The sequence below is a fragment of the Channa argus genome, chromosome 11 (assembly GCF_033026475.1).
Source record: "Channa argus isolate prfri chromosome 11, Channa argus male v1.0, whole genome shotgun sequence".
Taxonomy (NCBI): Eukaryota; Metazoa; Chordata; class Actinopteri; order Anabantiformes; family Channidae; genus Channa; species Channa argus.
The window spans coordinates 20231382-20257266 of NC_090207.1; the positions used below are offsets into that span (position 1 = coordinate 20231382).

The 25885-nt window shown below is 39.7% G+C and overlaps 1 protein-coding gene across 1 annotated transcript in view; it reads left to right on the plus strand.

Annotated features, from left to right (window-relative positions):
- Positions 1 to 25885, plus strand: part of si:dkeyp-14d3.1 (transmembrane protein 132C) — a 122434-nt gene that overhangs the window by 82337 nt on the left and 14212 nt on the right. The window contains exons 4-5 of the mRNA XM_067522029.1: positions 3057 to 3243; positions 22134 to 22277. Of these exons, the coding sequence (XP_067378130.1) occupies positions 3057 to 3243; positions 22134 to 22277 (331 nt within the window). The remainder of the gene's footprint in view (positions 1 to 3056; positions 3244 to 22133; positions 22278 to 25885) is intronic.

Sequence of the window (25885 nt, forward strand, 5' to 3'; positions counted from 1 at the left end):
TGTTAATCTATAAAAATGCTACATATAATAAACAAATGCATTATAGTGCCAAGCTATTTGCTTTTATTTTATTGGGTGTCACTGCATGTCTTACAGATCTACTAGTGTTGTTGTGATGAATGAGCAGCATGAATGTGCCTAAACAGCATCCTCTCAGCCATCTCTGCACTTTTTCAGTGAGTCAGTCGTCAGCCGTCTCAGGCAGCACCTTGTCAAGTCTAATTTCCTCTTCAGTGCGGTCTCTAAAGCCAGAGGACCAGCTGCTTCCAACTTTAGGGCCTGTTATCTACTGAGCCCCTCTCCATTGCCTTTGGCTGCCCTCCGGTCGCCAGTCTGGCCTCAGATTTAGTCAAACCACATCTAGTTTACAGATAATTATCAGGCGGAGGCCAGCAGAGTGGCACGCATCCACAGGCCTTTTGTTGCTAATTGAATTAGACCCCACGCTGAAAGTGACAGAGAAATGAACGGTTTCCCCCAGCGAGAAATGTGATTAACCGACTTGGAGCGGAGAGGTCGGCTCAGGATGGCATGCGGGGGGGTGTGTATGGTCGATGTGTCTAACTCAACGCCTGAGTCATATTCATTTCGACACTGATGTTTCTGTCAGGTTTCATTTTATAATGTGTGTCAATGGGGGTCAGTAGAGTGGACAATCAGAATGCTGCCAGGTTTTCCATCTTGGGTAAAGATCCCAAAATATCTCTGTTTATTCTTCCTTCTTTTGGCCATCTACTTTGCATTTTATTGGCCAGCCAACAACCAGCAGCAACTTTGGCTTTTAAAAGGCATCATAATAAAAATGCAGTAAATAAAACCTTCTTATTATAAACATGGCATTATAGTTACAGATTTCTGCATGGCGCTTCATGAACCCTGCATAAATTATAGCTGCACACCACAATAAAGCTCCCTGCCATTCATTAGCAAAGGTGTTATCTAATAAAGTCAAAGAACAGCCAAAGTGAGATGTGCATTTCTTAATTTCTTTTTCTCAATCTCAACATTGCACTGCCACAAAGTCTTATTTCTTATTTTTTTCTCTTCACTTGTTTTTATTTTGCCATCCTCTTTTCAGCTCTTCTATTGAGTTTGGGTATTTCCGTCACTAATATGCAAAATTAACAGGATGTCTGTGTGCCAAAACAGACGCAGGACTACTTTTTACCAAGTATTCTTACAATTGCAATACTCTCTGTTGCACCATTCTAGTAAGAAATAAAGAAAATCTCATAAATTTCATAGCATTCACAGCTGCTGTTTAACTCCAACTGGATCATGTGAGCAGGGAAATAATTGACATCTCTGAATGAAAACAGACAACTTCTGTCTTTTTACTCTGTGAGGGTGAGAGTTTAGCTCCTGCACTCCTGTTGTGTTTGTACAGTATAAAACTGTTCTGCTGTGCAGCCACGTTCATTGTTTTGCCTGTCAGTCTTGTTGCCTACCTAAAGTTTGTGATGTTTGCAAGAGCAACCTTTCTGCAGTAAAAGTCTGCCTGTGCTGTAGAAAGTAGGCCATTTGCGCTGATGGCTGACACGGGTCCTGTGTGATGCTCTTTCACTGTGCAGCTTTCAAAGGTTTATTTCTGGACGTTCTGTGCGCCGTCTGTTAACTTTGTTTGTTTGTCTGATGAATCACAAAGCTTTACCTTACTGCAAAGCAGAGATTAGTATCTGTCTTCCTCTACTGTATATAGAGGGACAGTTATGGTGGGACAGTTATGTAAGCTTGCCATGTCGTACTCTGACTTCAACAGCTCGGTACACTGTTATGAAATGTGGCACAAGTTATTTGGTTGTCATTTTAATTATTTATACACACATCTGTTGGATGTAAAAAATTAGGTTGTTGTGCTCTACTGTGAAACAAATCTTTCACTCTCACAGACTAAAACTGAATAATATAAGAATGAAGCGGAAATAGTGTCAGACCTGTGTTAATGTGAGAGCTGTGGAAGAAAACATTTTCTATTATTCATTCTTTTACCGTTTTAGTTCCCTATTCATAATTTAGGATGTTATAAATTTGCGTTCTTGTCTTTCTAAGACGTAGCACATGTTGTAGGTGTTATCTCTCTTCAGGGAAACATTTTATCTCCTTGATATTGAAATGAGCTGTAAATGTTGTCTTGTTTTCTGCACTGTGTATTAAAAGTGTTTCTTTTCCATCTCATGTGCTCTTGCACCCTCCTCTCCAAACCAAATACCATGTGGATTTATTCATTTTCCATTCTCTGTCTCCTCACCATGTTCAAATTACAAGATGCTGTTTTGTGCCGGTGTGCCACAGAGACCATGCGTGAAATTTATTGGCCCAGAGTCCCGCCATTTGACACGCAAGACATGGCTAAGAGATCTTGTGCCATTTCCCATCTCTTCCGATTCCCGTGTAAAGCTGACCTTTCCTGCCTCTGGGCTATATTTAAACCCTGAGCACCAGAGACTTATGGTGCCATGGGAAATTTTATTATCAACACTCTCCATTTGTCTGACTTAATTCAGGCCTGCTGTAGACTGTGGTGAAGCATGCCGTATATTTACACTTTACTATGGCAAACAAGGGCACCGGTGACAAACATCACAATCAACACCTTAGTGGGGCTGATCCCTGGTGAAGCATTCCTTTGAAGTTGTTGGAGAAACAGCTATGAGCTTAGATGATCTATTTACAGTGCTCCTCGCCTGTGGAAAAAGTATGAGAGGAATAAAGAAGAAGGGAGAGATATTATTCCATGAAGTGAAGAGTTGACCAGAGAGTCAAACACAAAGGGACTTGACATTTTAAAGAATCTCGGTTTGTAAAATGTCATAGATTTCAGCCACAGACACATTTATCAGCCTTTACCATTTGCCGTCATTAGAGTAGGTTGAATGAGCTCACGAACACACATGAGCACACTTCCACCCACCAACCCCCCCCCCCCCCCCCCCCCCCACACACACACACACACACACACACACACACACACACACACAAGCTCAGTCTTTTCAACCTCTTAAACAGCCATCTGCTTAACCATTCACTGACACTCTCTATTTTCTGAACTCTGGCAGGTTTGAGATGGGAGTTCAGAGGGTGCTCCAGGTGGATCTGAAAATGGAAAGTTTCCCAGAGCCGTTGGGCAGCCGCTGGATGGCCTGGCAGGTGGAGTACCCGGCCAGTCGTGCCCCCACACAAGAGGCTGAGACGGAAATTCGACTGGCACAGGAGGACCTTGCGGGCATCGTGCCCCTGGCCATGGTGAGTAATTCCAGCTCAGTGCAAAACCCAAATACATGACCGTGCACTCATCCCTCTGTAATAGTGCATTCTAACAACGTCTACTGATTTTACACTTGTAACACATGAATGATATTCCTCGCACTGGTAATGTCTGAAGTTTGCTGCCCTTTCAAAAGTGACTTGAAGGAGAAGCAGAGATCTAATTGGGTGTAAAAGTGATTTGATTGACAATAAAACACTTCTGATATTAGTGCATTTACTGTCTCCAGCTGCCCACAGCAATGTTTTTGGTGAAATATATAAAAAGAAAGTTTAAAAAGTAGAGTGTACCTACTGAGGTGGGTGTGGTGCTGCTCAGTTTCAATTAGCTTCACCTTAACCAGGTAGTAACTCACAATGCTGCACACAGTACAATCCAAAGCAGTAGTATCAGTCAAAACACATTATAAGATATACATTATAACCCTCTCACTCTGCACTTTTCATGCTTTCTATAAAGTATCTTCTGCTGAATATACTTTTATATTCATTTGTAACAGAGTTCTTTACAGTACATTGTAGTATTACTACAGTACCTATACAGTACTCAACCAATAGCAATAGACTCAATCATTTTTTCCACCAGTGCTGGTTAGATAGAGACAGCAGAATTATATTATATGTAGGTCTGTGTCTGCAGAATGTGTTTAGGAGCATGGCTGGAGGAGAGCATCTGTAACTCCCAGCAGGCCTCACATGGGGTGTGGAGCCTGGCTCTGGCCAGAGGGTAAGCCTGGAGCTATCTGACTCCCTTGGTGAGGCAGGCTCAGGTACTCTGTTGTGTAGATTTACTAAAGCTCCCTCCTACATAACTTCACAGAGTGAGCATTTCACAGTTCTGCAGTTTTGGTCAGTGATGCAAAAAGCATTGTTTGTGATTAGGCTCAAGAACATTCAAGGGAACATCACACACTGTCACCATCTGATCAGCACCAATTGCTAAAACAATGATGGTATTTTTCTATTCTGTGTCATTTTTCTGTGTCTGATCTGCATGACTCACACCTGACTGTTGTGTCAATGTTATCCTATTCTATTCTCTTGCCTGTAGCTGTGTAGATGATAGATGCCTGTGGGTGGCTGCTCCTGGATACGGAGGAATACGCTGCATCTTTATCCACTGATCCATTCTCAGGATAACTGAAGCTGTGTGTTTAATACTGCTGTATTGTTCGAATTCCTTCTCTCCCATCCTTTTCATGTCACTGATGTATCAACAGCCTGCTTGTCTTGCTCTAGGAATATATAGTGAGGTCCCACACTTTCCACTGACAAAAGCTGCAAAGATGATTTGCATGATTATCTAAAGGCTCTTCTCATAAAAAGAGATTCAGCCAAAGAATATGCTATTGTCTGCTCATAGAAAAAAAACATTTAAAATCTTTATTTGACTGATTTGATTCCATGTGGCATTGTGCATTTACAAGAGGCAATATTTCCATGATTGTATTTGTAAAATGAATTTGTGAGTGAGCGCACACCCCTCCAAAATATAACATGCACTCATCAATCAATCCTAAAAGTGCTTTTCCACTTCCACTATTCTGCTCATTTTACGTAGAATAGGGGGTTTCATGGCTCACTATAAATCATGTGACTTTTTTTCATAGTGACAAAAATCCATCTCAATTAGGCTGATATTACATTTATTTGCTAAACTTAGCTAAATCAATGAGGGACAGGATAATTTGGACAGGAGCCGTACAGGAGATAAAGATGAATAATGTTTCAGGTGTATAAAACAGATCATTCTCTATACCCTTCTGTGTACCCTGCATGTACAGAAAGGCTTGGTTTTCCCTTTTCCTTACCTTGATTTGCTATTCGGTTCAGAGAGCCTGTCAGGGAGTCAGTGAAGCAGCAGCTATCATGTCAGAGAGTGAGTGGATACAGAGTGCCAAAAAGGTTTGCTGATCAGTATATATTGACATGACATTTTTATCATCAAACATCTATTGAAAAAAGACTGAAGCTATTTTATTATATTTTATTCTTGCTTTTAATGTTTGGCAGCACACTCAGTCTTTACTTTTCTTCCTTTGTGCTTTTCCTGCACAGCTGACTTTTGCAAGGTGCACAGCATCTCCAGATGCCCCACGATACTTAACACGCAACACAAATACATGCACATGCAGGGACTTTCAGAACCGGTCTTCCTCTGTCCCCTTTTCTGTCCCTGCATTCCCTTTTCCCTTTTCTTACACACATACACACAAGTGCATGAGGCATTTACAATCTGCATGCAGCAATATGAGAGAAGCACACAAGCGAGAAAGAGGAAGGCTGAATTAGATTACTTGGGATCACTGTGGCATGAAAGGCCCATGGATAAGTTCCTCTCCCTCCCCCTGTTACACTCCTTACTGATAGAAAACAGGAAGTAAGATAATGTAAAAGCTGTGCCGTCAGCCCCCCCCACACACACACCCACACTCACCCAAGCCCCCCAAAAAAACATCACCTTCCCCACACCAGAGGGGAAACAACCTGAGCGACTTTAGTAGAAAATGGAACTGATGCCAGTGTAATAGAGCAATGAAGATGGAGATGTTGCACACTTCCTATATGAAATGTGGGAGCACAAAGTATTTGATAATTGCATGCCTAATAGCGATAAGGCTCATTGTTAGTAGACTATAGCGATTGTGAAATTGGACAGGGGCTGTAACTTTGTGAAATAAATGTTGAATTGATTTGAAGGAGTACTCTTGTTGTGCAGTATGGGAGTATCATACAGAAACCCCACAGAGAAGTGTTCAGGCTCAGCCTAATAACGCTGAGATATCTGATCACAGCAGTATAGATCCAACTTCATGATTTAACCATCTCAGCCACAGGCTGATTGCTAAAAACTTGCTCTAGTTTCTTTCCAGATGTGCTGTGTGGAAAAAAAAAAAACAACAGTACAGGTTGATTGTAATTTGAAGCTACTTCGTGGCCTTTTTTTATTCGATTAATTTTAGCTGATGCTCAATTACCTGTGAAGTGTGTTCTTTTCTGAGCCTTGTGTAGTTCCTACAATCTTTCTGTCAAGCCACATACTGCACAGCCCCAAGAAACTTCACGAGTAAAGTGCCCTAAAATCATTTACAGCTGCCCGTTAAAGCTTTTTTCTCTCTGCACATTACAAACTGAAATACCCCCAGATACATGAATCAAGACATGTACCAAGGGTCTTTTATCTGGATTTTAGTAGCTTGACAGTCTGTGGACACACAAATGTTAGTAAGAAAAATCAAACTGATTTTGAAATGTGAGGGTTTTGGTTAGGCACTATTCAGCAAGCTTGAAACATTACTGTGTTTAAAGAAGTAGCAGAAAGAGAGAATTATTGACGTCTATCAGAGACTTGGTTCTCACCACTACTCCAAGGAAAGTCTAGTGTCCAATGTTTTTTCTAACTCTGAGCCAAATGAACAAGCTACACAGAACTGCAAGTTGCCTAAAGTGAGGCCTGTTTGCTGATCCTCAGTGGAATCAAATCTTTACACACAGGCAGTCATCATTAATATTAACAAATATTGCTTAATGGGGATTCGAAAGACACATGGTTTTCTAACAGCCTTAGGGGGCAGCATCAGTACTACAACCCCAAGTACAGTACATACAAACTAAAGGCTTTTGTTATTATGTCTCTATTTTTATTAATGAAACCTCCCTAGTTTTCTTTACAGAGACATTGCTTTTTCCTATGATTCCTAAAGAAATGATTTAGGATTGTCATAATGTTATGGCTTGATAGAAAGAGAAAGCACACCAGAGTTTAAACTCTACATTGTCACGTTCCAACTTCTGGATTACCTGAAAACAGTCAGTCATCACCCATACAGGGATAAAGGATTTTTCATTGAAGTGACGTGAAAAATAATCAATAGTTGTAGAGTCAACAACTGTTTTGCTGCTCCAGGCATGTGCCACCTCGGTTTTAAAAGTGAGGGACTAGACCCCTGGTGACTATATGCCTCCTAAAAAAATGCCTTGTCTTTGGAGTTTTTGCTTTTGTGTTAGTGATCATTGCCCAGTTACCTGTGACAGGGAGACTGAAATCCTTAAATAATCAAGACAAGAAATTATAAACCATATCATGCTCAGGAATTTAATTGGTGTGTGCTCTGACATCGATGGCATTTTCTCAGGTGCTGCCTGCTTTAACACTGGAAATGATTCTACAGTCCTTCAAATGTATTGCTGTCAGACATGCTACATACAAAAATATTGAATTAGAAACAGAACTGCATAACAGAATCCACCAAATAGGCCAAGCCTGGTACAGGGATAAATCCAATGGCACTCCAGAAGAATGGACATTTGGGCAACAAAGCATCATCTAAACCAAAATAGTTAGGAAGGGGGTACGTCTCTCTGTTTCTCATAACTTTAAATATAGGAGAAATTCAGTGTAGAATCTTATAAAAAGATGTCTCATCTTTTATTACAAACAAAAGTAGAATCTGGTAATGTCTATAAAGAAACCATTCATGGCCAAAGCTTTTACTAGTAATGTCCTCTGGTCTTTTATTTAATATGTCTGCATACGTACTTAACTAATGCATGGACAGTTTTGTTCAGCTGAAACAGTCCCATATGCCTCTTTTTCTGCCTGCAGATTTTCTTTTTTACTCTCATAACCAATGTTCTGATAAAATTAAACCACACAAAACCACAAGTGTGGACAACCTAACCTAGCATAATTTAAAGGATCTCAGTAATAGGCATTCCTGCCTATATTTTGTACTTCCAAAATTCATCTTTAACAAAGATCCTGGAGTCCTTGGTAGCTGTATGATTATATGGCTTTATTTACTTGCTAAACTACAGTCACAGTGGTGTTGGTTTGTCCTTGGTCACAGCACAATCACTTCCCCAGTTTCAGTAATAGATAACATTGTCTCCACCCTGAATAACAAACTATTCTTTGCTGTTATCCTTATTGACCTCGCAGCATTCGATGCAGCTCATCATGAAGTCCAGTCTACAGCTATAGAAGGTGTCCTGGACATCTGGTTCCATTGTCACCTTGCAGGATAGACTCAAACAGCTATTGGTGATCGTGCCCAGCAAAGCCCAGTTACTGTACATTAAGTAATGGGCTTCCACAGGGGTTTAGCTTTGGCCCACTGCTATTTACTGTACTGTACTGATTTTAAACAATGCTGCACTCCCCTCAAGGCTCATTTATTGTGACCTCAAAAAAATGAAACTCTGTTTCTGTACAAAAGTATCTAGATTTTTCTTTTTCAAGACAGGACTGTGGTTTCATCTTTAATGTCTTTATGGAATTAATTCTAGGTTCTACACATGATCCCTAATGACATATGTAATAGGAATTATTAAATGTATTATAATTATTAAATGTATTAATTCTATTTGTTGATTGTGGGGTTGTTCCCAAAAAAGTTGGGACATAGTAAAATCTAAATAAAAACAGAATGCAATGATTTGCAAATCTTTTAAAATGCATGAGAGTAAACAATATAACATATAATATTTTGCAAACTACAAAATTTGATCTTTATTTAATATATGCTCATTGTGCATTCGTATTTCAAATACATAATATAGCAGGGTATTTCCAAAAAGTTGGAAATTGATAAAAATGATCAAATGTTTTTCAAAAAACAATAAACAATAACAATTGATTTGTTATATTGTACTATGTTTAATCAAATATAGGTTTTAAAGAATTTGCAAATCATCACATTTTCATTTCATTGATATTTTACACAATTTCACAACAACAAAAGGGTTATACAGTGTATACAGTGTCTCTCCATCTCAATTTGGCTACCCTATTAATTAAAGATTAAACACATTAAGAATTGTTGACAGTAAATCAACTTTACAGATGAAAGAAAGAAAAACAAGGAGTGTTTGGAGGAGACAGAGAGAAACAGGAAAAAAGTGGGAGTGTTAGGGAAATAGTGGAGTAGCACATGTGGAAATTCTCCAATCTTTTTTAATCAAGTTGAGAGGGGAGACTTCACAGAGCACGCTGAAGGCATCTGTTGACATAACAGCTCTGTAGTTTTGCTCTAGAAAGTCCTTTCATCTGTAATTAGCAAAAATTAGTCTAATAAGCCAGACTGTTTTTGTTCTAATGGAAACACTGCTATAATTGTGTTTTGACCAGAAATAATCTCATAAACTGAATGAGGATCCATGAATGACAATGTCTAACGTTCATAATGTAATAAAGGTAATGACTATTAGTAATGGCAAGCTTATTTTGGATTTGATCACATTTATGGTTATTAGTTCAGTGGCTCCACAGACCCGTTCCCGGTGCCCGTTTACATCATTTTCTAAATTACTGTGCCCTTGCTGAAATTGATTATTATAAAAAGGTCTTTTTATTGCATTTCCCGAGCCAAGTGACGGGCTCAGCCATAGGGCGACACTACTGGGAAAGCAGCAGCATCCTTTTGAAAGATGAGCTCTCTTTTTTGTGTTCCCTTTGAAGACGGCTCCTCCTGTGTGTTGTCACAGACCCACCTGCACTGGGAGGGCTCGGAGTGCCACTCACAACTTTGTCACCAGTTTCAAACCACAAAGCAGTAGTTCTGCAAATGCAGCAATTATTTTAAAAGCACAACAGTACACGAGTACTCAAATGTTTTAGTCAGTTTAAAGTGAGGAATTTGCTTCCAAACTCATTCTGTCCTTGCTTGTGTCTTCTTTACCTTCCTTTTAAGGTCTTTTCCTCTTTTTTCGCCCACCTATTTTCTTTTTAAAATATTTTTTTCTGCTGGCACCAGACAAACACACATTAAATTAACATTGTAGATTAATGGTCTCCCTTGTCACCCTCTGCCTTCTTCTTTTGGCATCCTCCATTTCATTTAAAGTGTGAAAGAGCTGTGTGTTTTTTTGGGTCATCTTGAGATTGATCTTAAAGGCAGTAATTGGATGCCTGAGCAAATTCCCCTGCACGGTAGGAGGCTGGTCCATTATCTTTTACCATCATGAAGTAATATGCTCTTGTCCAGGCTGCCCTCATCATCATTACCCATGCTGTGGATGCCTGGTGATTGAGAGGGAGCAGGAGGACAGGGCATACATCATATCTGGACTCATCCATCTTCCTGTTCCAGCCAAGACACCAAACTGTGCTCACTCACACAAGCATTCCCAGGCATAAAGATGAGGAGAAATGAAAGCAGCCGTTTGTATTCAGATACTGCACCAATGTATCGTTAAACAATACATCATCACGCAGGCCTTCTCTGGTCACTTCTGCTCTTACATGATGAAGTCATCTATCAACATCCTCCATTGAAAGTTTTATTTTACTCCTTTCGATTTCATTCCCTCTGTTGCAGTGCACGTCTTCTCTGCCAGGCAAGTAAAAACTGGAGTTCCATTTATCAAAGCCATAGTTAGACATGAGTACTTATATGCCAGCTAATCCTGGAGAAAGGCATAGTGTGCACAGGTGATATTGTATCATGCAAGGTGTTTATCAGAAGCACATGTACTCTGCACCTTGCATGAACATACCTGACTTGAGTCATACAATTGTCTGGGCCTTACTGTTCTACTACTACTATGTGCCTGGATGCTCCTGCTGTTATAAGTGTAAGTAACAGTCTATAAGTAACAGGCCAAGCGTAGCTTTTTCTTTCTACTTGGATGAGTCATACAGTTTGCAATAAGATGGGTGATGGATGGACCCATGTGATCAATCTATTAGCATCTACTACAGCTTAGAGGCTGATGATGAAGTGTTAGCACTAATTGAGACTGCCAGAGTTTGCCCATGTGCTAGGCCACATGTAATGCTAATCAGGACAGGAGATATGACAAATGCTCACTGAATCCAAAACACAGTCTTTGATGCTGTATGACTAACTAACATTCATTTTCATGTGGCTGCATAACAAAAGAAGAATTACGTGTCTGAACACACTTTTCATGACATGAATTTTCATTAAAAGAACATAAACAGTGAGGTTCAAGCGAAAAACATTGGTTTGTTCCCTTCTATGACACTCACTCACAGGAAGTATTTTTGTGTTGGTGGTTTCTGATCAGAGCTGTGGACGAAAACCGTTGGCTACTGCTGAAAAGCGTGATGATGGCAGTGACATCAGAAAGTTGTGCGTCAGTTTAGAAAGCTATGTTTTCCACCGTGCTTTTGAAAGCTTCTTGGAGAGTGAGGTGAAATTACTAGATACTGTGCTAAAAATGTATTTTGCTACAGTGTACCTACAGAAAATTCTGAAAATCTGCACTCTGTATGTTGTAGTTTCTAAAACACATCCCTATCACTATAACACTATAGCACAGTTACAAAAAAACAAAAAAGCTGGGACAAAGTGAAGGGCAGGGGTAAGACTGACAGATCAATTTCAGAGTGACAGGGTCTTCACATGTCCATATCTCACGTCTCCCCATAATTGTTAATGTCCCCCTTCACATTCTGGCCGAGTCCTGTTCATTTTGACTTTAATCCTGCCCGCTGAGGTTTGAGGGGAATGGGTGTATTTTTTGGGTGGTAGCAGTGGAGCTGACCTTTGTGCTTGTGGAGATAGGTCTGTGTCCAGAGGGCAGCTAAGCCAAGCTAAGCTGGCAGTATGGATGTCGATCATAGACCGGTGAAGAAATCAGACAGAGATCCGGAGGTCATCCCCCTGCAGGCATGGTTGGCTGTTGGTGAAGAACTCTTCATTGATCGCCTTAGTGTGATAGCTGGGGGGCTGAAATTGAGCAGAATGGCACAAGCAGTAATGTTTCCTTGCTTTCTGGCTTCCGGGCCACAACTCAATGGGCAAACAGCGGGAGCAAGAACGGGAGCATTGCTGTACCAGTGCCGCATCAGTCAGAGGCCCACTACCTCCCCCCTGCAGCTCTCTCACTCACTTGCAGACGAGCAGAGAGCAAGTTGTGTCCCTGGCGCCTGACCTTGATTCTTCCAGAGCTGGGTCTGACTGTTGTTGAAATTCACCAGGGGCACCTGCTCCTCCCTCCCGACCCATTGATATAGATGTATTACAGGTATAGTATTCATGAGAATTACAGGAGATCCGTCCTATAAACTTAAAATATTGTACGAACACGACCAGTCATGTTTTATTCACATTAGCCATTTCACAGCATGAGGTGCAAATCATGGCCACCAGGCTCCAGGGGGTGGCTCCATCCCTCCGGCACCAACCCAGAATAATTTTTTTGAAATTTTATTTTTTAAGTACAGACACTATTAAGGACTCTTTAAAGTCATTTCATATCACAGACAGCCAGTTTTACAAGCACAAAATGAAAAGATGCACAATTTTAGTACATCTCTAGTTCATAACTGACACCATTTCCTGTCACAGAGCAAATGTCTTCCTCCACATTCTTTGCATCTCTTGTCAAAATACAATGGTGATGTTTGACAAGATTTCAGGCGGACCATTAGAAAGCCTCTTACATTGTAGAAAATAAATTATACTGTCACTAAGTCATGTCGATAAGAAATTAGGCATAATTCACAATGTAATTAATATTTGTTAGGGAATTTTTCCTGTCAGCAGCTTGTCACTGTGACACTGCCACTTCCCTGCAGTCAAAGTTTACACATAAATTGTGTGCACTCATAAATAATTTACAGTTGAGACCTATTCAAAGTGACTAAAACATCAATACTGAACTGTTGTCAAGCATGAACTGTTTTGTGAATGTTCTTGCATAATCAACCAAGCAGCTCAGATGAAAAAGGATGAGATCTTGATACGTCATTGGTTGCCCTTCTTTTGAGGTTTGTGGGGGCAGCAATACAATATAAATCATTTTGCACCATTTGCACTACCGAGGGCATTAAGCTCAACAATGTCTGTTCAAGCTCATGCAGAGCTTTTTACTTCAGGTACTGTGAGAAGTGCCAAAAAGGCTCATTACACGCTGTTTTGTCTTTTGATGTTTTCTCTGGTAATATGCTGCTTTTACATTCACACTGGATTCAATAGGTTAAATTCAGGTCAGGAATTTAAAAAGAACATATCTTATTCTTTGATTTACTTTTTAAATCAATAAACATTCAAATGAATATACAGTACATTTAGGTTTCGAAAGAAAAATCCTCTGCTCCCTGAAAAAAACTGGAGTTCTTTTAGTTGCTGGAGACTAAAAGAACAGCTCCTGGCCAAGAACTAGCATGCTAACAATCGTGGGCACTATGACATTGCTATACACTGCAACAGGAAATAGTTTCTGAAGGGAATGTAACTGCAACTGGATTGCTTATTCTGTTAAGATAATGTGGATGTGTGGATAATTAGCATAAATGGCAGTTAGTGCTGAATATCTTAGGAAAATGTTTATACACCTATTTTCCAAAATGTCCAGTCTTGTAGTGCAATATCCTGTTTTAGAGACTACAGCATTATTACACATTTTATAGTTATGTTATGACATCACAGGCTCATGAAAAGGTACAGAAGTAGCCAACCTGACTTAATAAAGAGTGAATTCCGACACAACTTATTTATCTACCCTTAAACAGAACCACGTCGCGATTTTGTGTCCTAAACCTAACTCGAGACGAGACAACGGAATCAAACTAGGGTCCAATATTGTATGCTGCCCATCTATCCTGACCACCCCCTCATGACTGCTGTGCCTTTATTTAAATGTAAGGTTTCATTCAGTTTAATTGCTATGAGCATAATCTGAGGAGACAGTTGTCCAGGAGAAGTTCTAGTTAGACGTTAGAAGTTACAGTTTCTGCTCCTCTGTCCTTTGTCATGTCCTTTTATCGAACAGATTCCTTCACACTCTTCATGTTGGCCCTTGTTCTTAGTCACCTGATGGATTTACTCAGTGACCTCACTGGTTCCCCATCTCCTAATTAACCAGCTCTATTCCTGCCATCACTCCTTTTTATTGGACCATTCACTGATTAATTTCCCTGCATTTATATATACTGTATATACCAGCTACTTTCCCAGTCTTACTGATTTTATTTAATTTTTTTTGTGATGTAGGAGGTCAGAATGTTGAATGTAACAGCGGATGAGGACCAGGTGAAGAACAGACAGTCGGCCAGGCTGGCACATATAGCAAAACTTCAACAAACACTGTTTTCCTTAAATTCCAGGCAGAAACTAACGGGGAACAGAGGACAACATGGCAATACAGACAACATGGATTAGACAAAGAACAAAAGCCCAAAAATGACCAAGAGAGTCAGAAACTGCAGAGAAATCCAAATGGGAAAATCTGAAACACAGACTTGGACAGTATGTGAAGGGAGCACATTAGACAAACTGGCGGGACAGTGCATTGGAAAATGGCCAGTGTATATAAACCGAGTGGATAATTCCTCATTGGAAAACACAGGAGATGGCCGTGGGAAGCAGACCGGGTTGATTGGCTGATGCAAACCAGGTGTGTGTGTTTGGATCACATGCGCATCTGGTGACAAGGAAACTAAATGAGGAGAACAGAGGAGCTGTGTTCGGTTTGGCCGTGCAGTTGTGCCGCTGATTGCGAATGAATCCGCTTATGTCAATCAGCTAATTAAAAAGCAACATCAGTTCCATCGGGGAGACACAATGATTGTCAAAACACAATAGTGGTTGTGATGTTGACCTCATAATGTTATTGGATAACAAAAAGTCACGGGTAAAAAAGTGTCTTCCTACTTGAACGTTTGCTTGTCTTTGTATTAGTGATTATTTAAAATACCCATCTTGTCACTTGCCTAACATTTCAGCTCTTATACATATTGGCCCCTCCTGCTCTGATAACTCTACTTTCATAAGAAATGAAGTGCCCTTCCTCTAATGCCTCTTAATTATTTAATCAGGTACCTACCAAAGTGGCCCTTGACATTCCTGTTATTACTGAGTCATCACTTCATTGTGTCCATGTGATCTGCCATTAACTCTCCTTTTAAATGGAGACTCTGAAGTGAATCCACTATCAACGCAGCCACAGAGTACATCTTCTCCCTCCCTCCCAGCCACAGTACCACGGTGTGTACCTCAGACAGGACACTGCTTGTGAAAAGCGGTAAAAGATGTTTTAGGAGGCAGCGGGGGATGACCGTCAAGTGGAGATGGGCTTTTGTATGCCACCCACTGCAGTCACCTTCATCCCATCAGCCAGGAAGAAACGAGGAATAAGGGAAGATGGGAGCAGAAATTGTTCATTCTTGGAGGTGCAAGAAAAGAGAAGGGGAGCATGAGAAAGACCCTCATTAGAAGGCAGTGTGTTGGCTTCACAGCCATCCCACCACTTCAATGCGCTGTCATGCAGTGATGTATCGCTCGGCATGGTGCTACCAAGGCCTTTATTCCCACTCTCCTCCATGTTTCTTGCTTCTAGCCAATTAAACGCCCACTGGAATAGAGGGGAGGAAGTGCCACATTGAGCATTGCACAATGTGGAGAGAAGAACCGATGAAAGGACATGTCTCTTTTAGTCTGTTTAATAGCTTCGGGACACTGAGTGGCGTTCAATGTCTACAGCAGATAATTCACTACCCCCCTACTTCCATTTCAGTATTCCTACATGCACTGTAGGCATAGTTAATCATCAAAGGATGAAAATGTTTATCAGAACTATGAATATTTAATTGACTATAAGTTAGATGACTATTGGCATACTCCATGGCCCTTTCTAATGCTTTTGCTCTTGAAATGACATGAAAGAACATAAAGACACTCATGTCCAATGACAAGTCATTTATCATGGTGGTAAAAGTACCAGATTACGGGTTTTGGCTTATGTGTGTCATTTTTTTAATGTGCTGGCTTATGGTACTGGGTTTGTCTGAGCTGTCTGTTGGCTTTAGGACAATCACAACAATGTGAGCCTGTCATGAATGTGTGCACACATTGAGCATATACTCTTTTTACCACACTCTCTTCTCTCTGCACTATGAATAATGCAGGTTCTAAAATCCCCAACTCAACACTGTGCTTGACCTGTTCATTTGTAGCTGTAGCCAGGATGGTGGGGTCAGAATGTGGATGTATTAACGGTGGGTAGAAGCAGAGGCTAATCGCAAGACGGGCAGAATCGCTACTTCTCATGCTGCCCATGTCACTCAGGCTGACACCATAAATCTCACTTATTTTCAGATCCAACCGAGACACAGGCAGAAATTATGGCCCAGAACACATTACCAGCCACAGCAGTGTGCTGAATGCTAACAGGGAGATCCTTGATAAAGCAGACGGGCAGTTCTCCCACAGATTATTGAACAAAAAGACTCCTATCTGTGGGGCTTGAGGGGAACGATTGGTTTGTAAGTAAAGCACACCAGCATCAAAAGTTCAAAATCAAATAAACTAGAAAACATGTTGCATGCATAGGAACTTTAAACAAATGAGTAAGTGCAGTTTAAAGGCGTTTTTGCCCCAGGATCATATACAGCCCTTTTAAAGATACCTGTCCGGTATTCTATTTAAACAGCATATTGCCCAAAATATTAGTAAGCAATATGTTTTACTGTGTGTTTTGATGATTAGTCAGTGCCCATTGTGCTGTTATCTAGATAACAGCAGAAGATAATCTGTTCAGAATAATGCTAAAAATACAGAATTAAATAATGCTGTCTGCATGGTAAAACATTCTCTGATAATTTCAGGGTTTGTCCTTAATTCACTCTTAGAAAAAAATCCCTGTACAGAACCGTTGAAAAAATAGACAGCAGCTTAGGCTGCACTGTAGTATACATGATGTCTCACTACAGAATTTATTGTATGTGTATGTATTTTCGATCGCAAACCTTTTTTTTTAAGCAGGCAGGCGTCCAAATACATGCATCTACAAGGTGTCCAGCAGTCCTTGCGTGTTCAGATTTTGGCATGTCACTTCTGCTAACGCCAGCATCCAGTCCATTAGGCATTTGTACAACAGCTATGTGATCAGATGTGTCACAGACCACCTCACCAAGTGGTTTCAGTGATTGGATCAAACAGGTCTTAGCACTTGTTTACACTAGTATTTAGTGTTTAGCAGTTGTAAAACCATTGAATGTGTTTTGTCTTTTAGGGGATAAGGACTTTGCCACAGGAGACTGGAGATCATGTCTAGTGTGAAACAGCTTTCTGTTGTTGTTTAGCTTGATTTATTGTTTTGTGTTGAATCTACTGCATAGCTGCACATCCTGTCCCATAGCTTGAAATGCAGCTTCCTAGAATTATAAGTAGACATTAAGGCGATGCAGACAACAAGAACTTACTGTTGTACTCATTGTGTTCAGTGGTAAAATGGACCATATCCCCAGATGTCTGTTGTGTTTTCTGTGCTTTACACTCATTTGAGTCAAAGTAACTATCTATAACTATCTTTTAGCCCAGACTCCAACATTACTCGATTAGTTTTAGGTCACAATTATTATTATTTGAGGTATACAAAAAACTCACCAGAGTGCCAAAGATAACTCACCCTACTGAGAAAACCCACCACTGACAGGTTGGAGGGTGGTTTATTTGCAGAGGGACACAGACATGCCAGTGCAAAAGTATAAGTACTAACAATAGAATAGGGCACTTGCATGGCTATGACATACAGTCTGTGTAGCTTCAATGATGAAGGTTAAATCTAACCTTATTGTGACCAATGAGGAAGTTACTTGACGTTACTTATGGCATCTGTTAATGTATTTGACATTAAGGAAGCAGTAATTTGGAGTCTGCCTCTAACCCCAGCGATCTTTATTTAGTGCCTTGTCCAAACTGATGTATTTGCACACTTGTAATTTAGCCTGTATGTGTGTATGGATTGAAAACATTGCGATGCTACTGTAGCTGTTATTTTGGCGCAAAGGGGAACATTTTATTATGAATTAATTAGCTGGGTTGTATATTACATTATGTATATGGACATTCAAGGTGGAGAACTTGTTGATTTTATAAATCATATATGGAACATTGCATCCCTTAACTACCATTAAGGCACTATAATTGTAATTTCCTTTACTGATCTATATGTGTATAGGGTGTTATCACAGCTATTATTCTCTGTTGTTGTTTTTCATTCTGAAACAAAATGCACATAAAATAGATGTGAACAAAATTTTGCACATTAATAACAAACCAGTTATATAACTAAACTTAGCCTTACTTAACAATAATACAGTGTTGTTTATGAAATTTAGGTTACCTTGCAAAGAAGAAATGTATTGATCACTGATCATAGCAATAGATGTAATCATTTTCACAGAGCCATGTTTCATTGTACTTTCATTCAGACTACTGTAAGGTAGTCTGAATGGTGCTGATGTGCACCATTGGTCTCCATTTTGCGTTTAATTACGTCTATGTCTGAGCGTGTGGACCACTGATGCATCGCTGTGGGATCCCGCTGTGGCTTATTACTGCCAGGCTCTCCTCTCTGCTGCTCTCAACCTGCTGGGTCATCTCCAGCTGCTCTAATCTAACATTAGTCTCTGCTTTCACCGGGTCCCAACCATTTACCCCATCATGTATTATAGACGACCCTCTGGAAATGGAGGAATCCCAGCAGACTCAGAATTAATTTACAGCAACCCTCGACTTTAAGGGGAATTGAATCAAAGTTAGCAGCACAGAGAGAGTGGGGTTTATATTGCTATATAACACTGTCACAGTCTATAAAATTGTAATGAAAAGCCATTTGAAGATTAAGTGTTTTTTGTGATTCACTGGCATCTCTTGGCCCAACTAATAATCATTTCACTCCAAAGCTGAATGGTCTCAGTAATTGATGCCTGCAAATGGCCAAGCTTCTCTCACCCAAACTTAATCCCCCCCTTTTTTTTCTGTCTGTTTTTTTTTAATAACTCTGATTCTGATTTCCAACCCCCCACCCAAACATTAGCTTCATTAGAAAGCAAGTTAACAGGCCAGTGTGCAAATGTACTTCCCCGGTGACTGTGGAAAGAACATGAATATGGTGACAGGAAGTCAGACACTGTAAATGGGTCCTCTCTGTGCTTGTCAGGTTTAGTGGTATTATTTTAAACAAATGTGACATTTTATTGAACAGGCATCACTTCAGCGTTAGATTTCTCTGTTAAAAGGAACAAAACAGAAAAAAATGTCTTTAATACTGGCAAAGCCTCAATAAAGAGAGTGCAAATTAAGGTGTCTTAGGGGGTTTCTGCTCATTGAAATTAAGGAAATAAGTGCAGGGTTTTGTGTGAGCCTATCCCAGTAATGAAAATAGTTTACAATGAGAGGCTATTGTCATGCTGTACAATTAGCTAAAGTCATTTCAGTTCCCCAATAGTCAAAATGCTATGTCGGTCATACAGAGCAAGTATTGAGAGGCACACTTTGACCTCAATGGTAGCTATCTATTGTGCTGGCCAGGGTTTCATAGCAATCTGTGTAATTGAAGTGCGGTTTCTTTGGGCTGAATAGGCAGAAGAGGTGATCCAATGTGCATGAGTAACTTCAGGGAGCAAAAGTTAGCTCCAACTTATCTTAATTGGCCCCAATTACAGTAACTTCTGTGGCAATGGTGGTGTGTGTGTGTATGTGTGTATTGAAAGGTTAAAATTTCTGTACAGAGTAATGAAGCAGTGCTACTGAACTTAAAGAACTGGCACTGTCTTGCCTGCTGAGGTCACTCACTTAGAAGTACCTATATTATAGTCCAGGGGCAAATTACAGCATTGGTGCCTTTTACATAGAGCCTAGTTAAAAGTGATTGGACAGTAAGTACTAATTTACACAAAATGGACCTGGCTGAGTCCTGGCAGGTCATGGTCAACCATCTATGGAGTACTGTACAATGGTGTGTTTATCTTAAAGAGCCAAAATGCAGCAACCATATATTTGGCCAAAATTAATGTCTCACCATAAAAATATGATGCTATATTATTTAAAAAAGTGAAGTTTCTAGTAACTGTACAGAGCATAAAATGAAGCCCAACTGCAGTAACTGCACTCAGAGGCAGAGTAAATAAATAAAATTCAACAATTCAACAAAGAAAGAACAACTAAAACTAATAAGCTATAGCTAGTCGTGAAGGCTAAAGGGATATTTCCCCCCAGCTCTTAGATGTAAGTGGAAAAACAAACATTTGACATATTGCTTATATGCTATTCCACATATTCCATTTTGGTTACATACTTTAACCAAATAGAGTGTAAGTTACGCTACAACTAGGTTAAGATTGATATTTAAATTGTAAATGTAAAAATTTTGTTAGTTTATTTTTTTGTGAGTAATTGCGAGTATTTAAATTAAGGGTATCTTTCGGATAAGAAAACTGAAACTGGACACTTGGTTGTAAGTATATTATCTGTTTTATCTGGTTATTATGTACGTAGGACCCACTAATCACATGCCACTTACGTAGTTAGCAGGTTGCCCTACTGTATATCTATCTAGAGTTTAAAGGAGATTGGCATAAAGGGAAATAGTGAAGCTTCTAATGTTGCCTCAGCATAACTCACAATAACTGGTTTTGTGAAGTTTGGTATTGATTCTACTTCTTGTTGTATTATTGTCATGTCAGCTATTGTAATAATAACCTTCCACAACTTCTTTTATATACAGATATAAGAAGAAGACATAAACTCAACATTTTTTTATAAATGACTCAAAAGGCAGTTACATGACGGCGACTCACATCATCGTCTGTTCGAAGAATCAGCTAAAAAAATGTGCAGTGTAATCATTTATGCCGATCTTACAATGTTTATATGTGTTTTTTCTTAGGGTTCCAGTTTTAGTCCATTATCCTTCTAAAGCTGCATGTCACATAATTAAATGTACAGCTAAACAGACTATTCGTTTTTTCCTTAATGTATTAGTTCCCCAGAGACACATGAAATACCAGAAACATTAATTGCTGCTGACTATGAACTTTTTTAATGCAGCACATTACAACAAAATAAAGCTTAATTTCATTGGGTTATTACCTCTGTCCTAACCTAAAACATCACGTAATAAAAATAAAAAGGATTAGTTTCCAAGTTCTGTTAAGGTGGATTTAGTGCTATCTACTGCAGGCTTCAGGGTACTGTCTCTGTCTGTCTCTCTCAGAAACAAAATCTCTTGAGTGATCCATGAGTTAACGTTTGTTTTGTATGTGGTTTTTACACTTTTGTTTTAATATAGCTGCTTAAAAGTGAAAAGAGTAACTGAAGGTAGACGTGACATTCACTATTTATTAAAGTGAAGAGTTTGAGAGATCTCCTGGCCTTACTCGTACGAGGTACTCTAAATCCAAACCTGTATGAGTATAAACGGAAATGCTCTGTGCATTTGAGCATAGAACGAAATGATTCATAGAAAACTGCATGTGTAATAGAGCATGAATAATTTCCCACCATGAAGTGAAATTCTTCCAGCATTTCATTTGTTTCCTCTCAATAACCGAGTCATATCTAACTTTTATCTGCCCATCTGTAATTTTGGTGACTAGCCGACCACAGTGTTGCACTAATTACTTTAATCAGTTAGCTGTGCCAGTGAGGGAGATGTTTTGTATTTATCCTAATTAGTACATTTACAATTAGTGCAATACCCCCAGTAAATTTCAGTTAATTTCATATTTAACAACTGTGCTAACAAACTGAAGAAATAGTTTTTTGAGGGATAATACCAGAAGTGAGGTTAAAACTAGATACTAGTTGTCTAGTAGAACTGGCACAATAAAATTTAAAATGACCAAAAAAATGCACTGTAGTAATGAAACCGAGCTCACCAGCTGCCATCAGTCATTAGCTGTTCTCCGAGGAGTGGTTTGGATTTCTCTCCGTTTAACTCAATAATCACTGATTGCACATTGATTGTCTCTTTAGGTCATTTTCAATACTACTTGTTACTTGCACCGTTGCTGTTCTTTCTGAGGTGGTAATTGCTTGCTGTCTGTTATAGGGTGGATTAGGCATCTGCCAGGTCAGTACTGTGCTGATCTCTCTATCTCTCCCTGGATCTAGGACACGGAGATTTTGAACACTGCTGTGCTGACTGGGAAGACTGTGGCAGTCCCTGTAAAGGTGGTGACCATTGGAATAGACGCCTCTGTTACTGATGTCTCTGAAGCAGTCAGGTGTCGCTCTACAGATGAAGATGTGGTCAAGGTGAGTAAGTGAATTGTTGAAAGGCAAATGAACCACTGTATTTATTTAAGACTTTTTAAAGCACAAATTTAGAGGGTTGTTACATTAGCAGCAACAAGATTGTGTAGCATTAAGTTAGAGCCATTTGCAAAGACATAATGATAATCATATACATATGGATACATCAATTGTTACTTTAAAGTAAAGTAAACTGGTGTGGCTTTTTCAATTGTCTCATATCTAAATGGATCTTAGTGCAATTGAAAAAGTGACTTATATAGAAGTTACTCTATGTACTGGCATGCTAATGGCAAAATTAATTAACAGCAATCCACATCAAATTGGAAATGATTTAACCACAAACATCTATTTAATGACTGAAAATCTGTAGGTATTGTGAGACTTTACAAACACTGCATTCAAGCTTATGTGAAATCAATACTGTAAGCATAAAAAAGGCAACTGATTAGAGGGTTTTCTATGTTTAGCACCTCTATATAAATCCTCTAGGAAGGATAAACAAACACCAGCAAACATGAAAGTGTGTATTTGATATGCAGCAACTGCTGACAGGTTGCTCAAGTTTTCCTTTATTTTTAGAGCCCCTTTCAAACCTGGGGCACAAGGCACAACAGAATAAAGAGTGGAATAAAGTTGAGCCCTGGTATCAGTGGCTTTACCCTCCAAAGAAGTCGCTTTCCACCAGAATACCAATGAATGCCTAATAATCTACAAAAAGACTCAACGAAAGAGCAGGAAAAAAAAAAACATCTGTCTGTGGTCTGTTTCCAGCTCCAAATGGCTGAGATGTTGCTCAGTCTCAAGAAGCAGCACCCTGCTGTGCCAGGGGCTCTTTCCAATCATGTTTTCTGGTGAATGTGCGAGATCAGAAAGGATAGAAAGATGCAGCAAATCAAACTCAAGTAATGTGCAGTAAAGTGTGATGATGAACGAAAATCAAAACCTAAGAGTAGAAAGCAGAGAATATTTTTCCTTTTCAAATCAATCCACTTGTCTGATACAAAAGTTTGGGATGGTTAAGTGAGTTCTTAGGGGGAAATTTAACTGCATACAAAATTTAAATAACCCACAGCTATGTCTACTCACAGACCTTTTTTCCTAATCATGGCCTGCAATCATGTATATAAATACATTTATTTATCTAATTTTGACCTGCGGAATTAGCAATGAGTAAACACCGAGTGACATTAAACCTGAAAACTGAATCACTGTGCACATTAAATAATGCTTCTTCTAATTTGTGGCCTCATAATTACAGTGAATTTGAAATAAACACCTCAGGTCACATGCTTTTTCTTTAAACCTCTTTGGAGATTTGTCTTGCTTAAACAAATTTTGTCTGACGTGCAGGCAGAAATATGGCGCTGCCTTCGTTATTTTGTTCCCGCTTTTAACTTTTTTTGGATTTATAGTTTTGACAGTTGAGTTCAGGGTTAATGCATATACATGATGCTGGGTTTGTATTGGCTGTGGGTGCATGTGGGTGTTTTAAAGTGTGTCTGGAGGGAAAGTGGGACAGCTTTTATTTTATTATGCTGTTTACTTTCACATGTAGCAACTTCAATAAGGACATTTTCGTGACAAGACTTAAAGTGAATCTCTGGAAAAATTGCCTATAAACATACCTAACAGTTCTCATCAGCTCCATCAAGTTTAGTGTTTTAGCTCAATATTTTGATTATTAAATGTTCCACAACTTAACAGTTTAGTTTCTCTGTCGCTGCTGTAATTTAATTGTTTTAGTCAGCAGCGTTATTTCTGCTGCTCCTAAGGGGACAGCAAATCAGTAGTTGGTTTATTTATTATTTAATATTTTTTTAAATGTATCAGATTTGTGCATTTTGCATTTTTACATAGAAATGTTTTTTGCTTACTACATGCTTCCATTTTCTGGGAGAAAACAAGTGTTAATTTAGAATTTACCTTTGACTCCTAGGAGTTTTGTATAGAATATTTTTTTTTTCATTTACTCGTGCGGAAAAGTATACTTAAAACAGTAACATGCTGTTCCACAGCTGAGTATTCATTACTTTCCGGAGCATGCGCTGTGCCTGTGTGAACTGCAGTTACTCAAGGCCATGCAATGAGTGGGCTCTCACCACTCGGTGATATGCGTATCATGGAGCACGGCTATGTACAAACCTTCCTATTACACAGAAAGTGAGTGGTGTAGCTCATGCAGAGGAGTCTTGAGTGGCTTAATTGCTTCTGTCAAGCCAACTCTGTGTACAAGCCAGAGACAAGCTCACCCCACCTTCATGCTCTCTACTCCCATCGCTCATATCTGCCACGGATTGTATCTGTCTGGTGAGTTGTTAATTTCCTGGGCTAGATCCAGAGACAGCCTTAATGTCCTCTGTAAGTAGTCTCCCGTTAGCTGCCTAATGTGTCTGATTAATGTGGCAGTGGATCCTCCTGGACGTTTATGATACTTTGTGAATCAGAATGATGGAGAGTGTGTAATTCACAGAGACGGCCCCACCCTCTGTCTGCCGCAACACACATCCTGCTGGGGGAGCGTATGAGGGGTTAAATAGTTGTGGATTAAGCAGGGGGTGACTTTCTACTTTATGTTAAAATATGGATGTGCAGCTATGTTGGCTAATAGCATAGCAAAGCAGGGAGGTGTGAGCACATCAGTGTAATGTGTTAAGATGGCTGGATGTCAGCTGCCATGTTTTTCATAATTGTTTCTGCTTAGATTGTTTGGGAATAGATCAAAGCAATGCCAGAAGGCAGTTCATTTCCCTATCATGGGACATACTGTTGCAAAGGTGGAGGTTAATAAATCCCAAACTCATGTACACATTTATTTTCCTACTAATGAAATGTTTCTGTGAATACATCAAGAAAAATAGGAGCATTAGGAGAAACATACTCAAAAGCAGAATCCATATTATTGATTATTCATAATAGAGATAAATACATTCACTGAGCCTCACATGAGCCCAGTGAGGTGTTATATAATCTGCAAACTACTGTAATGCTGGTGCAGTTGCAGAGCCCTGACTTACAAGAGACTAAGGGGCTGTCAAAGGCACTTCAGGCTCAGCAGACTGAGTGCGGTGAGAGACAAAGAGCTGAACAATGAGGGCTGATAAGGAGTGGGGACTTCTCTGACATCTTTATCAGTTCAAACACTCTCACACTAGGAGCTCTGATGGAGCCACATGCTGCTTCATGACTGACTGTATGCAGGGGAGGGACACCGCCCTTGTAGAAATGTTCAAAAGCTTCATTATGCAATTCTGTCAGTCCTTGTCACGTTGCAGTGCCGAGCAGTACCAGGATATGAGCCAGGTACAAACTATGAAAGTTCTCTTTTCTGGGTTTAACAACCTGGAGTATTCTGCATGTGTCCATGTGCAGGGCTTGTTCTGTCCTTAACAGAAGTTGTGTGATGGTTGGCTGTAGCCTTGGAGGATGCCCTGCAGCGGGCTTTTCAGCTTTCTTTCAGGAGCTTTTAGAGATTTTTGTCTGTAGCTCAGGCCAGTGTGCAGACATATCCAAGTCCACTGCTTTTGTTATTGACACCTTTTTCATTCCTTTTAAAATGCACACAGTTAAATGTAGAAGATATTTAGCAAAATTTGACATATTAACATGCT